Source organism: Camellia sinensis, chromosome 5, assembly GCF_055761805.1.
Source record: "Camellia sinensis isolate YWXY chromosome 5, ASM5576180v1, whole genome shotgun sequence".
NCBI classification, from domain to species: domain Eukaryota; kingdom Viridiplantae; phylum Streptophyta; class Magnoliopsida; order Ericales; family Theaceae; genus Camellia; species Camellia sinensis.
This window is the reverse complement of record NC_138965.1, coordinates 199,746,949-199,762,613: the sequence shown is the minus strand read 5'-3', so window position 1 is coordinate 199,762,613 and position 15,665 is coordinate 199,746,949. Positions and strand designations below refer to the sequence as shown.

General features: G+C 36.8%; 1 protein-coding gene and 1 long non-coding RNA gene across 3 annotated transcripts; both read right to left on the bottom strand.

Annotated features, from left to right (window-relative positions):
• Nucleotides 1-163: 163 nt before the first annotated feature.
• Nucleotides 164-5,311, bottom strand: LOC145791131 (uncharacterized). Of its 2 annotated transcripts, XM_082871135.1 has the most exons (11): nt 5,184-5,311; nt 4,990-5,076; nt 4,796-4,879; nt 3,728-3,861; nt 3,460-3,557; nt 2,943-3,031; nt 2,737-2,842; nt 2,315-2,469; nt 2,167-2,237; nt 751-865; nt 164-602 (listed from the first exon to the last, which is right to left on the bottom strand). In XM_082871135.1, exons 1-11 carry the CDS (start codon nt 5,259-5,261, stop codon nt 432-434), a joined length of 1,188 nt encoding a protein of 395 aa, XP_082727261.1. In that variant the 5' UTR covers nt 5,262-5,311; the 3' UTR covers nt 164-431. The 2 variants fall into 2 exon arrangements, with proteins under 2 accessions (XP_082727261.1, XP_082727262.1); XM_082871136.1 differs by lacking the exon at nt 4,796-4,879 and having other exon boundaries at nt 5,184-5,302.
• A 5,446-nt stretch (nt 5,312-10,757) lies between these two features.
• LOC145791133 (uncharacterized) lies at nt 10,758-11,226 on the bottom strand. The gene is made up of 2 exons (XR_014330850.1): nt 11,136-11,226; nt 10,758-11,052 (listed from the first exon to the last, which is right to left on the bottom strand). It is a non-coding gene; the product is annotated as an uncharacterized LOC145791133 (long non-coding RNA).
• Between the last annotated feature and the right edge of the window lie 4,439 nt (nt 11,227-15,665).

Below are 15,665 nucleotides of genomic sequence, written 5' to 3'. Positions count from 1 at the left end.
ACAAGCACTCGAATTTTCCAGAAGTAGACTCCGATTTCGCCACATGATGCAAAACAAATGAAATGGAACAGGGTAAAATATGACCATCTAATATATACACTAGATTAGGAATAATGCAAAAGAATTGCCTCATTTGTGACAACTTTTCACAAGTCACAGAAAATTGCAATATAAATGACAATAAAATAAAATAAAAATCTTTATCCCAACTCCACAATCCCCAACTCGGAGAACAAGTTGGAAAAACAAAAAGCATTCAATCAAAACTGAGACAGACGTTGAATTTGTATACAACAAAAGGAGAAAAAACAAAAAGGATTTATGTTTATCCCAACTCCATAAGCCCCCAACCGGGAGAACAAGTTGGAAAAATGAGAAGTTTTCAATCAAAACTGAGATGGATGTTGAATTTGTCACAATCTCATGTGTCGTCAAGGTACAGCAGCAGATTGAGAAGCAAGCTGAACCCAACAAAATTCCTCCTTGTAAGGTCCATTGTTTTCCTCACAAGAAGCTTCACATGTATAGACAACAATAGTTGCCCAATCAAGAGAATCCACATCATTTTTCACACCAAAGTAGTAAAGCAACTGTGGCAAAATCTGGGATGACCAAATACAAACATAAACCAAAGGTTTGAATGGAAGATCAGATTTCAGATAAATAGGCACATACATAGAGCTACAGATTAAATTGAAAGACTGTAGCAATGACAGAAAAATAAAAAATTGAAGGAACATTATTTCATACCTGAAATTCAAACGCTCGAGGGCCGCCACAGTAATTGCATTTAGGAATATCAGTCTTGGATGGCTGGCCACTGGACATGGGCCATAAGGGTTTAGCACTTTCATACCTACAATACCTGTTATATTTAAAGAAAGAATTGAATTAACCAACCAGATCAATAATATTATAGCTCAGAGGTAAATTTGCCACAGGTAAATGTTATCAGAGGGAAAAAAATAATAATAACGATGAATGATATTCCAAGATGTGAATTGGCTAGTTATTAAATTAGAAATGTTCCAAGTCCAACACCTTAAGTGGGTCCATGCCTTTACACACCTGAAACATAAACTATAGACATGCAAAGGTATATATATACGTGACGCAAACAAATTTTATGTGGCATACAGCACACACATAGTGATGCTCATGCACAGAAATATTTATGTACAGATCTACATATTTTATACCATCGATGGAACACTTAAAGCTATTCCACTGATGTTTAGTGTGCTTAGAGCAAGATGACAATTTAAGTGCCATTACGTGCCTCAAACAAAATTTGCATGATTATTAGGAAATTAAGGAAGCCTGTAATCCATATTAGCGATTCAATACCTATTTCCCATCAACTAAAATGCAGGTGTAGACACCACTTGAGAGAGGAAGGATAACATAGGTCTTATAAAACCATCAGTCTAATTGCTGCCCAAGAAATCAATCTGGCATCAGAGTGGAAGCACTTTACAGAGTGAAACTATAATCTCTAAATCACACAGCCAGAAATCACTGGTGATAGGCCTACAACATCTATGCTGGCAAAAGAAAATTTTGAAATATTTCTTCAATTTATGTCATATGCTAAATATAGCAGCTCATCATTAAATTATTACAATGATGCAGAAAGTACATTACAGCTGCAGTAACAATTTTCATCTTCATATATTGCACAGTGCTAATTCTATATATTTAGATTGATGTATATGGATTTATAGCATCAAAGGATCTCGCTATGCATCTTGAATTGTAGCAAAAGACATTAATGCATCATATCCTAAATTCTTATTTAATTTTCTTGACTGCATGCTTCTACTAAATTATATTTATAATAATTTATTCTTAAAGCTGTATTTTGAATAAACTAAATGGCACCCAATGAAGATATAACATACATAGGTGCACCCAGAGTCAAATAAGAATTGAGATTTAGAAATCAAAGAATTACATAGACACAGCACTAATCTTTACCTAGGCTAGGTAACACAGGATACAACTATTTTAAAAAGATCTTCCCCAAGAAGGCAAGAGGCTGCAAATTTTTGTTACATCTTATCTTGTTTTCTCAAAATTGAGTTGGTGTATTTTCCCCGCATGTAATATGGTGCAAATGCTCATAAAATGATGACATGTATCCTTGTATGAAAGGTAAGCAGTCACCTCAACACTTGCTCAGGGCCCCTGGCTATACACTCTTGGAAGGAGGCCCAACTCTTCTTGTCACTGTCCCCCTGTTTAGCAACAATGAAACAGAGCCTATAAAGGTTTGTAAAATAATTTCAAGATTGTGTAAACAAGCTATCCATACCTCAAAGTTGTCCAACAATGACTTGACTGATTCATCCATTCGGCTCCCAGAAACCAATGAATTAGAATACTTAATATCTTCAGACAGCCCTGTGTCAAATTCACATTCGTCCTCATTTATGATCTCGTATTCGGGCCATATGGTGTTGCTTGCAACTGTTCATATATAGAAATTTGATCAGCAGTGAAATTCAGAAGAATCCAATCTCATGGATAACCTTTGCTAATGAAACCCTAGATTTAGAGTTGCTATTGACTGAACAATTTCTAAAATGCCATCTAAGAAATGAGTAGAGATTATGAGTTTCATAAAATAAAAAAAAAAACACGGGTCGTTTGTATCAGTGCAAGTACACATCCCCTATAAGCCTATGGCAGCCAATTACCTCCTTGTAACATAATCAATAATACATTAATACTGGCCTTTTTGTGTCTCTACTGAATTGTTGGTAGGGCTAGTGTTAGATGATTGAGGATAACTGTTCAACTGTTGACATTCAATTTTATGACCTGATCTCCAGTGCATAGCCTACAAGTAAAAAGGAAGGACGATTCAAGATTCAGGATTCAGGCCTGGATAACCTCAAATACTGGAGCATAAAAATAATAACAAAATTTTCTCTAATTACCTGATGTTTCTTCGAGCAATAACGTGCTCTTCTACAGCTACTACAAACTTTATCTCCTTTCCAGGTACCACACCAATTACACAGTGCAGCTAAAGCAAGCATCATCAAAGAGATAATATCATGAGGATGCTAAGGAAAAGAAACAACATGTAGTTTGAAGTACATAAATGCATCCACACAAGTTTCAGGCAAAGTCCTTGTGTCTGCTATCATTTAATCAGTTATTAATCATGATGGAAGCAAAAAAAAAAAGTACATGAATTGGCTTTTTACAATTATACACCTTTAAAAGTTGAGAAGTATACAAATGCAGCAACAATTTCAAAATCTGACACAACTGGGTGTAAATTACAAAAAAACTAATGAAGCAACTCCAAGAGAGCAGGGATAAGGTTTTGTATAGCTGAGTTCATAATGATAATACTGATGATTGCCATCAGACCTATCAATAAATCTAAGTCTAGCAGAAACCAAAGAGTAAGACTGAACTACAGAGCGCAATGAAAGAATATTATACCTCCAATGCCAGATGGTTTGTCAGTCCCATCATGTTTTGGGGGTTCACTTGAGTAAAAAGGATTCAAGCGAGCCAGCTGACTGCGAAAAACCTTCACACTTAACAAAACAGTTTCATAATCAGAAACACAAAGTAAAAAAGGATAAAGTGAATAACTTGTTCAAAATTGATTCTCCTTGATGGGAAACCAAAAAGAGAGAAAAAAAAATTATAAAAAGAAAAAAGAAAAGAGATGAAATTATGAGGACTGAGTAATCCCAACCATTACCTTCGAGATGCCTTCTCTGGTTGCCGTTTCCATTGCTCATGTTGATCTTGGAGAAGACAAGTCATCGATAGACACATGAATACAAATAATGTGCGATGAAATGTAGGTTCCTTCTCAGAGAGGGGTGCATAAACCTAGGGAATTCAATGAACCAAAAAAAACTACCATCAAATTCAATCTCACGCCTCTGTTCCTTTTAGTGCTGCATAGATAAGTGAGTTGAAAAGGGACTGCTAAAGTGAAAGGAAGGATGAGATGAGAATTTGGCAATGCGTAACTTAAACATTGGACTAAAGCAGAAGTCATATTAATCCATCTTTTGGAGCCAAAAATTGACATGACACAGAAAGTCATAAAATAGATAATTTTAATCTTTCAGTTCAGTCATTTGCTGCAATAATTTGTAGGCCCAAACTGACAGTTTCCATTTTGGAATTTTTCTTTTGTTTTTGTTTTTGTGCCTAAAGCCCAACCTAAATATAAACCATACAAGGGCAGGCCAAGCGCTGAACATCAGCTTGAAACCTGAGAAAGACGCTAGAAGTGCGCAATAATATCAGCTCTCTTTAGCAATCCAGGATTTAGGACGCGCTCCCTTTAGCAATAATATCAGCTCACCCATTGGCCTCTCTCCATTGATGAGAAATATAGCCACACTAATTCCCAATTTGCAATTCAGACTCAAAAAAGTCTCTGATGGCATTTGCTTTCACTCTACAAACCAGCGGGACGTTTAAAAAGGTTGTGTCATTTGGATCATGAGAGGCACTCATAAATTGGCATCAGACGCCTCATAACACCACACCTAACAACACTCAATGAGATGATGCAAAGCAGAGGTGGGAATGAAGGCTTCACACACCCTTCCCTTATGAGTTGAAAGCTGAAAGAATCATCACACCATAACTGAACAGTTGGAATAAATTGACAAAAATGGCAACTTTTCACTGAATTGATGATCTTTTCATGGTTGCACAAATATAAATATGCAAGAACAATAGGTACAAGAACTGCAAAGGACATGTCTCTTTGTTTAAACAGTTAAAATTACTATGAAAAGATATACACCTGAAGCAAAAACTGCAAAGGCTCGCCGCAAATTTCACAGTGACAAGATCTTCCAGAGGGCAAATTAATCGGATCCAACCAAGCCTAAATTAAATTAAATTTAAATTTAAAAAAAAAAAAAAAAAAAAAACATGAATTAAATAAAAAACAAAAGAGAAGCAAGCCACAATTGTTGCGACAACTTAGTAACTTACCAGGACAAGATCTGCAGCGTCTAAGAATTCCAACTGATGTGTTATAAAAAGAACTGTCTTCTCAGACAAGAGATGCAGTAGATAAGTCTGCAAATTAAGTTTCAAGTTCTTAATAAATTGATCTAAATGTATAAGCAAAAAATATAAAATCACACGTAATTTAAAAACAATTATTATGAAGAAGTGTTGCTTGCCTTTGAATAAGTGTGCCCCGGTATGTGCATCAACAGCACTGAAAGGATCATCAAGGAAATAAACATCTGAATCACCATAGATTGCCCTTGCTAATTGTATCCTCCCAACCCCCCCCCCCCGCCCCCCCAACCCAACCCCCCCGCCCCCGCCCCGCCCCCCCAACCCCCCCCGCCCCACCCCCCTCCCCTCCCCTCACGTCACACACGTCACACCCGTCACACACGTCACACCCGTCACACCCGTCACTCCCGTCACACACGTCACACCCGTCACACCCGTCACACACGTCACACCCGTCACTCCCGTCACACACGTCACACCCGTCACTCCCGTCACACACGTCACTCCCGTCACACCCGTCACTCCCGTCACACCCGTCACTCCCCTCCCCTCACTCCCCTCTCGTCACTCACGTCACTCCCGTCACTCCCCTCACGTCACACCCGTCACTCCCCTCCCCTCCTCTCACTCCCCTCACGTCACTCTCGTCACTCACGTCACTCCCCTCCCCTCACGTCACTCCCGTCACTCCCCTCACGTCACTCCCGTCACTCCCCTCTCCTCCCGTCACTCCCCTCACATCACTCCCGTCACTCCCCTCACGTCACACCCGTCACTCCCCTCCTCTCCCCTCACTCCCCTCACGTCACACCCGTCACTCCCCTCCCCTCACGTCACTCCCAACACTCCCCTCCCCTCACGTCACTCCCGTCACTCCCCTCCCCTCCCGTCACTCCCCTCACGTCACTCCCGTCACTCCCCTCTCCTCCCGTCACTCCCCTCACATCACTCCCGTCACTCCCCTCACGTCACACCCGTCACTCCCCTCCTCTCCCCTCACTCCCCTCACGTCACACCCGTCACTCCCCTCCCCTCACGTCACTCCCGACACTCCCCTCCCCTCACGTCACTCACGTCACTCCCCTCCTCTCACGTCACTCCCGTCACTCCCCTCCCCTCCCGTCACTCCCCTCACGCCACTCCCATCACTCCCCTCACTCACGTCACTCCCCTTCCCTCCCCTCCCGTCACTCCCCTCACTTGCGTCCTCACGTCACTCCCCTCACTCCCCTCCCGTCACTCGCGTCACTCCCCTCCCCTCCCGTCACTCCCGTCACTCACGTCACTCACCTCCCCTCACTCCACTCCCCTCACTGAGTGGTGGTGGTGGTGGTGGAATAGGGGGAGGTGTTGGTGGTGGTATAGGTGGTGGCAGGGGTATTGTTGGTGGAATAGGGGGAGGTGTTGGTGGTGTTGGAGGAGGTGTTGGTGGTGGTGGTGGTGTTGGAGGATGCGTTGGTGGTGGTATAGGTGGTGTTGGAGGAGGTATTGGTGGTGGCGGTGGTGGTATTGGTGGGGGCATAGGTGGTAGTGGTGGTGTTGGAGGAGGCCGTTGGTGGTGGTATAGGTACTGGCGGGGGTATCGGTGGTGGTGTAGGTAGTGGTGGTGCTATTGGAGGAGGTGGTGGTGGTGGTGGTGGTGGTGTTGGAGGAGGTATTGACGGTGGCGTTATGAAAGCTCCCTCCCCCTCCCTCTGTTATGAAAGCACCCTCCCCCTCCCCTCTGTTATGAAAGCTCCCTCCCCCTCCCTCTGTATCAAAGCTCCCTCCCCCTCCCCTTTCAATCGCTGCCTCCCCTCCCCTCCCCTCCCCTATATATGCGGGAAGCTGAGATGGAGATGAAACTCAGAAAATAAAAAAAAATAAAAAAAATAAAAAAATTCAAAATTCCCTCCATATGGCTCAACCATACCAGACAGCGGGAAGCTGAGATGGAAGTAAGCCTCATACGTCGCGGACTTCACCGTGATTGGCGGCAGCGACGTCGCGACTTGATTCCTTTCCTTAGTCAGTTCACCCCCTTCCTGCTGTTCCTGCCGTGCCGATTTCACCATTTTTTTTTTTTTTTTTCTCTCATGTTGTCACTGTGTTTTTTTAAACTCTAAAATATTAAAAAATAAATAAATAATTTAAGAATTAAACCTAAACTCTAAGCCTTAAAGTCTAAAATAAAAAAAAATAAAAAAAAATAAAAAAAATTTAAAAATTAAACCCTAAATCCTAAACCCTAAAATAAAAAAATAAAAAAATTTATATCAAACCATATATATATTCATATACTTTATATTTCTAAACCATATATTTTTTTTTGACATGTCATATATCAAACATGAGCTCAAAATGAAACAACACGAATTTGTTCAGTGCGACTTATTATAAATTAAAAATTGATAATCAAAAATAAAAATTAAAGTATTCATTTCTTAGTTTAAATTATTTTTACATAATAAATTATAAGCAAAAGTTTAATCAAATAATTTGTCAAAAATTTTTAGAATAAAAAAAAGTATAATCAATTAAGATAAACCGCATTAAACCGTCCGATTACATGTAATAATAAACAAATGGAGTTCTAAAACCGATCATTGAATGAGAAGTTTATAAATACATTTTTTCACAAAATCACATGGAAGGAGATTGGGCTAAAAATATGGCCCAATTATAGATCAGCCTGTTGAACCTGAGCTTTCGACCCATACTATAAGCTTGTTTTGGTAGCAAAAATATCAATAATCACTAGCAAATCATTCTATACATGTAGGAGTTAAATTTAGGCAGATCTAACCCGAGCAACTCAAACACAGATGGAATGTTTTTAAAATTTAAATAACATATTTTCAAATTTTGTGTATAATTGGAGAAAAATTTAAAAGTCCGTATTAAATTTGAGATGAACTTTGGCAAATGCACACAATTTCATACAATTTGAAGCTCAAAATAATTGGCCATCCTAAGTCTAAGTACAAAAAATAAATAAATAAATAAAAAGAAAAAAAAAAGGTGCAAAAATTTGTATTTTTTACAATTTTACATAAATACTAAATCTAAGAGCATCTCTACTGGTAAATGTTATTATAGCATCTCCAAAGACATACTATAATAGCAAATTGTCAAATTATAGCAATAGTGCTACAATGATACAAAGCCATTTTGACAAATCCCAACTGAAGCCGAGGTTGGACAACTCTCTTGGCTGGTCGATCAACCGAAAGACCGGGTGGTCGACCGGTGGATGAAATTTTGCTGAGTTATGCAGAAACAGAGAGCTTGTCAACCGCGGTTGGTTTGCTGGGAAGGATGAAAAAGGAAGGGAAGAAAGAAAAAAAAAAAAAGGAAGGAAACAGTTAGTTTTGGATGAATTGACACATTTGGCATTTGCCAAATTTAACAGCTCCAATGGCAAATTATTGAAGAATCACTTTTGCACCAAAATTGTTATGTTAAGCAGCTCTAATAACAAACTATTGAAGGCTCTATTTAAAGCAATAAAATTTAGGAACATTAATTTGGCCTTAAAAAATGACTTTTCCCAAATCAATTGTATTACAAAATCAACGAGATTAGCATATTGATCGAAAGTAAAAATAACAAAAGAATAAAAAAATGTTTTTGATCCATTGATTTTTTTTACATGAAATTTGAAATTAGCCTTACAATTTCGGTTTTATTAATAATTTTGGGTTGTCAATTTTTACTGTCTCATTTTTTATATATTAAGCGAATGCAAAATTTTAAAAGTGAAAAAATTGTTATAGAAAATTCATAAAGAATCTCTCACTAAAATAATATAGGGTAATATTTTTACAATTAACAATCATCTTGGTATATTATTTACTTTGATAAATTCGCTGCAGCCTCATTAGTTTTTGAATAATACTATATGCATCAATTAGTATACTAATTAATGTACCAATTGATGATGTAGCATAATTTAAGAGATTTTTGATATTTGTAATCTGTATAATGAGTGAGGCTAATAATAATGTCATAACTAGTGTTGGTACACTGGTTAGTACACTAATTGATACATGTAGTACCACAGTTAGTTTTTATACAAGTTAGTTTTGTAATTTTTTCTTATGACATTAAATTTTTGGGTAAATTACAAATACACTCTTGAAATTTGCTTAAAATACAAATTGTTCCCTGTGGTTTGAAAAATTACAAATACCCCCTTATTAGAATTTTTTATTTAACAGAATTAATTAAAAAAATAAAATTTATAATTGCTCTCCTGTATAATAATAAAATTACCTGAATTATTAATAGAAACATATTTTTAACACCATTAAAAACTATTAATTGACTTGATGATTTATTAATAAAAGGGGTAATTTGTTATGAAATTAGAAATCTCAGAAGGTAGAATGTAATTTTTAAAACTATAAGAAGTAATTCGTATTTTAATCTAATCTCAGATATTGTATTTGTAATTTACCTTAAATTTTTTTATATTTTTTGAAAAGCATGTGTGGCCTTTCCAGCTGGCAAGGATTTCTCCATGATAAGCCTGCTGAGGTGGACAATGGGAAGTTTGTTTAATAACCATAATTGGCTAGTTTGATTCATTTTTCAAAACGTTGCATTCAATATCTTGTGAGAAGTCATTTGGTGTTTCAAGTGTCACTATATGGTACCTTAAATTGAATGTGATTGATGGAGAGAGTGAAATTCACTGATTTCTATCAATGAAGAGAGTAACATGAGGCATGACAATTGATGATTAATTAGAAACACTAACACATAACAATCCTAAAGTATCAAATAATTTTCCGTTTTTATGATCGTGCAAACAAATGTTGATTTCTATTTGATAAAATGTTAATCTCTATTTGGTGCAACAAAGACTGCTTGTAATTTTTATTTATTTATTTAAAACTTTGTGTTCTAGTGCTTTGTACAATCAAGTAAAAGGGAAATGATAGAGAGTTCTAAATATAGAGCTCTAATTTGAGCTCTAATGATGTGTCAAAGCAAAAAAATAAAAAAAATAAAACAAAACAAGACACAAATATCACATCAGGGTGGGACCCACCTTCCCATTAGAGCTATTAGAGCTCCTATATTAGAGCTCTAAAACATTTTTGTTAAGTAAAAATAACTTGAAAAGCTAATTATTAAAAAAAAAATGAGAGAATGATATTTCTAACTTTGCTCTTTACTTTTTAATTATCAACGTCCACCTTACAAGAAGCTATAAGCTATACCAAATAGACCCTTTGCACCATCCAGCTTCACGGACATCAATCAAACAGAAGAAGAAAATAAAGAGTAAGGTGGGTGTGAAAATGAATTTGTTAACCAATTCACACAATGTAAAACCACATTTTTCACACAATGTAAAACCACATTTTGACCACAACTGAATTAAGTCTCCCTCTTCTTCCCTGCTTTTTTTACTAGCAAAAGTTAACTAATAAATCGAACAAAATCCAACTCAATCCTTTCTATGCTTAAAACCACGCCACCGAAGACATGATGGTATGGATTACACATTAGAACCATACAAAAACAGTTTAGATGTGCAGAGAATACATCAATAAGCTTGTAACCTTCTTAACATTCCATATGAAGGCTTAACCTTTGGTGGTCCTCTAGCCGAGCATACAGAAAGGCACAAAAGCTCACAAAAAATTGTTATCATTGAATATGAAAATTTCAATATCATTCCAAACCCAACTCATATCCTAAAACTACAGTAAATGAAGCTTTTACAGGAAAATAACAATTAATTATAATAAAAACTCCTCAAATATATTATACCAACTTTTCATATATTACAGAATTTTCGATTATTTTTCCTATGAACACAAGGGAAACAAAGATAACACAAAGACTCCATAAGTAAACATCCAAAACAAGACTACACAAGACTCTTGCGTAGTTTATTCCAAACCAAAACCTCAGGGGACCTAAAACACTAACCAGTACGACACAAGTAAAACAAAGTCACCCTCTATCATCTCATGAGATTAGCATCAAGCTTGAACAGAACCCATGTGCACAATCAAGACAACCACACGTGAACTGCAAAAGCATAGAAGATTGTGTCAAGGGACGACGCAACGTTGCGTGCAAGCGACCCGAGTAAAATGGAGTACTGAAATTACCTGTAACCCCATTCATTGTCATACCAAGCAATAAGTTTCACGAAATGTTCATTCAAAGCAATCCCAGCCTTGGCATCAAAGATGCATGACCAACATAAAACACACAAATTCAATAACAATTTCATGAGATCACATCCACTGAGTGTTGCCCACAAACCTAATCAGCCAGAACATTAGGAAGGAAAGAACAGTAGGACAATCTACCTGCTGTCACCCACAAAGTCTATTGAGACAACGTCATCTTCAGTGTACCCCGTAATCCCCTTGAGTTTGCCCCCTGACTCCTCCCTGAAATTAACCAAGAAACGGAATCAAAGATCAGAAAAAAACAGAAGTAAAATCCAACCACTAAACGAGAATTGGCAGTTAAAGAAACTTCATACTAAAGTGTCCTTGTTCTGACAAATAAATACAATCAAACAAATCTATTAGGCATCTCAGTTTGATTGTCTAATACATAAAACAATGCAGCTAGTTTGAAGGAATACTATAAACACTCACTTGATCACATCTTTGATTTGCTGGTAAGAAGCTCCTTTCTCAAGCCTCACAGTGAGATCCACAACTGAAACATCCACTGTCGGAACTCGGAAAGCCATTCCAGTCAATTTGCCATTCAGTGCTGGCAGAACTTTTCCGACTGCATGTTAGAGTAGAAGAAAGCAAACACACATGCAAATTAATCAAAAAGCTCAACACCATAAGAATATGAAATAAATACCCATTGGGAGTGAACAAAACAGAACAAAATACAGTACCACATTGACACTCCGCATCTCAAATGATATTGATATCAAATCAAATACAGGCAACAATTTTCACACATAAGGACAGCGTCATTTACATAATTTGCTGACTACCTTTGCAGCACCAGTGCTGCTTGGAATGATATTGAAGGAAGCAACTCTTCCACCCCTCCAATCCTTGCTTGATGGCCCATCAACAGTCTTCTGAGTGGCTGGGTGACGATTTACAAGAGAGAAAATTGAAAAAGATATCACAAATCATATCCCGAAGCAACAACCTAACCATGTAAGCACTCACCAGTGATGGAGTGAACAGTAGTCATAAGACCCTCAACAATGCCAAACCTATCATGAATAACTTGGCAAAATTGTTGAAATAGAAAATTTTAAGCAAAGCAATGTACCAATTTTAACTAAGCCAACAATTCTAGCCGATTCTAAATTGGTGTCAGTGTAACCTTGGCGAGAGGAGCAATACAGTTTGTAGTGCAGCTAGCATTGGAGACGATGTCAAGATCGGGCTTGTATTCCTTCTCATTAACACCCACAACAAACATAGGGGCATCCTTACTTGGGGCAGAAATGGTCACCTTCTTTGCACCACCCTAATTACACCAAACAGTTTAGCCCATTGACCAGAAACAATATAACAAATAGCAGGAGTATTTTTACTAAACTCATGCCATTTCCAAAACTCTGAAGTAGTTTTGAACTTACTTTTCAAATCTATCTTGCTTTATTGTTTTGAGAACTCGTGTTTTGATAACATGAAAACACGACTTCAAACTCAGAGTCATGTTTTCGAATTGTGATCTACAGATTTAATCAACGTATTGTAAAAAATTTTGAAATCGTGTTTTCAAAACAAGATTTCAAACCAGAACTCAAAACACGACTTTTCAAAACGATTTGAATTCGGGAAGTAAGTTCAAAATGTCTTGCATTTGGAACATACACTACAACAAAAAAAGGTTTCTACGGCGCGCAATGCACGCCGTAAAAACCCTTCTACGACGTGCAACGCGCGTCATATTATGACCAGTCATGGAAAGTCATTCACTTTCAACGACATGCTTCGTACGCTGTTAAAAACTATTTAACGACAGATTTTGTACGTCGTCGTTACTTTTTTTACGACATGCTAGAGTACGCCATTAAAAACTATTTAATGACAGATTTTGTACGTCGTCGTTATTTTTTCGACTACTTTTGCACGCCGTTAATTGGTGAGACAAATAACGACGCTGATTGCGCGCCGTAAAATATGTAATACGACTTATTATGCCTGCCGTAGAATATGCAGTTTTTATTTTTTTATTTTTAAATTCAACAGGTTCGATTTGACCAATTTTGTACAATCTAACAAATATTACAAACATGCATCACAAAATATCAATCAACCATAAAAATATTGTTTGAAACATTAAAAGGAAACTATATCCATAAATTATAAACATTCAACAATTGTCTATACATTCTAAACATTCGAAAACTACATCCTTAAGTTCTAAATTGTACAAAAAGTTTAAACCATCCAAAACTATGCATATCTAACTTTCTAAATATATCAACTACTATTAAGAGATTATCTAAAACTACTGACAACGGTTCCTATAGCAGTTGCAGTTGTAACTGTTGCAAATCCACTTGCTCCTATCACAGGAACGAGGATGCCCAATGTATGTGTTAAGGCACCAAAACTCGCGGCAATAGCTGGAGCAACTAATCATGTTGCATTTCTTGTCTGCATGACAAAGTAAACTTCACATAAGTACAAAAACCAACGACTCATGGAAAAAAATATTTCTTGAGGTATTAAGAAATGATCAAGAAATTTTAAAACATCAACAAAACATTTCCAAAATTAATAAGATAATTCAATGGTCCCATAAAATAATGAAAAATTAGCAAAAATTCAAGATCTCAATAGTTTGCTACTAAATCTAGGCCATAAGAAGCTCAAGAGAAAAATCAAATTTAAAAAGAGAAAAAGGTGGAATTAATCTACTTCAATGCAACACCTACTTGGGACTTGCATAATTATGTTAAAGGATCTCTATGTATGAGGTTTAGGTTTGTATAGGTTTTATATTGTAAGTTCCAAAATAAATAGTCCAAGTCAAATTAGAGTCTATATATTATATACACGTTTAAAAAGAAACTTTCAATCCATTATAGAAGAAATTTAGGTAAGTTTTAGTAGCTTTAGGTGCTTTTTGGGACAATACAATGTAATTCTACCTGAGTACTTAGTAGCAAATACATAAGATAAGGAACTATAAAAATAATCCCTAAGCTAATATTTTTCTTCTCTAATTTTTCATTAGTATCTAATTCAATCACAAGCTAGCAGACAAGGGAGAGGCAAAATAAACAAATTTTCATGACTGAAGCAGACGAGGAAGTAATAAACTGATGTAATCCCAATAATTCCATAACTAAATCTTTGGATCATACAGGAAAACAATAAACTAATGTAATAAACTATTTTGGGAAGCAATAAACTGATGTGAAAAAACAATTTTACATAACAGATTTCGTAAAAAAACAATTTTGTTTTCCCTCACAGAAAACAATAACAGAAATTAAAAAAATTGGCTTTGTTCAGCAACTATATGTTCTATTTGAAGCATCAAGTGAAGTGTTATAAAATGCAAAATTCGATGAATGGAAAAGTCTCACAAAATTTAAAAAATTCCAACAAAAGTTCAAATTCTCAAATAATAACAATGGTTTGATCTCCATAGGGCATTTATGACAAACTCCAATTTCCAACAAGGATGGTTAAAAGAATACATTTTTTATTTTCATTTTTTATTAAGCTCTGATTTTTCTCTTATACGAAGGGATCAAGTATATAAACATCTCAGTTGTTTCCACAAACTAAAGAAAGACAACTTAACATAAATATTTTTTTTTTAATAATATATATATACCTAATCCAACATTTCTGGAATTAAACTAAAATCAACACAATGTGAAAATAAGATAACACCAACTGATATTCTTCTTTTATATATTAGAAATCATTGGATGGGTGTGTCATGAAAATTAAGTTTTTTTACTTATTTTATAAATAAATAAAAAAAAATAGATGAAGAGGGAAAGAAAACTAAAGCTCATAGAAAATAATAACAGATTTAATAAACTGAAGCACACAGAAAAGTAATAAACTGATGTAATAAATCGAAGCACACAGGAAAATATGAATTGGAAAATGGGCATGGCCAAGTGATTCCAATAAAAGCGTAAAGGGCATGGCCAAGCGTAAAGGGCTCGGTGATGTTGCGTTTTGTGCTCGTTCAGAAGTCTCAAAGTCGCGGCCGTGAGCCCTGCTTCCGGATTTCCGAACCCTCTTCTGTGCCTTGCCTCGATTTGCGAACCAGACTCGGTTTTCTCTGTTTCTTTTCCTGAGGGGAGGGAGAGGTCCCGTAGACCATCTCTCAGTGGCCGTGGGCTACATTTTGTGGCTGTAGGCCATTTTGCCTATTTCGGAGCCCGGTTCCCGATTTTTCGGAGCCGTCAGGCCGTGTGGCTCGGTTCGGGACCGCCTAACTATCTCCGATTGCTCCGGTTTTTGGCATGCATCTTATTTACTCCCTTTTGAGGGACACTGAGGTCTGAGAGACCTACTTCGTGGTTGAATAACACTTTCGGTGCTTAACAAGCAGTTTTCGGGGCCCCGAACTGCGTGTTCTGGCCCCCGAACATTCGTTTTGCATCGGTTTTCGTTCATTTTTGGCAGGTACCTCTGTTTCATCACCAGGAAAGCCGTAGAAGGGTG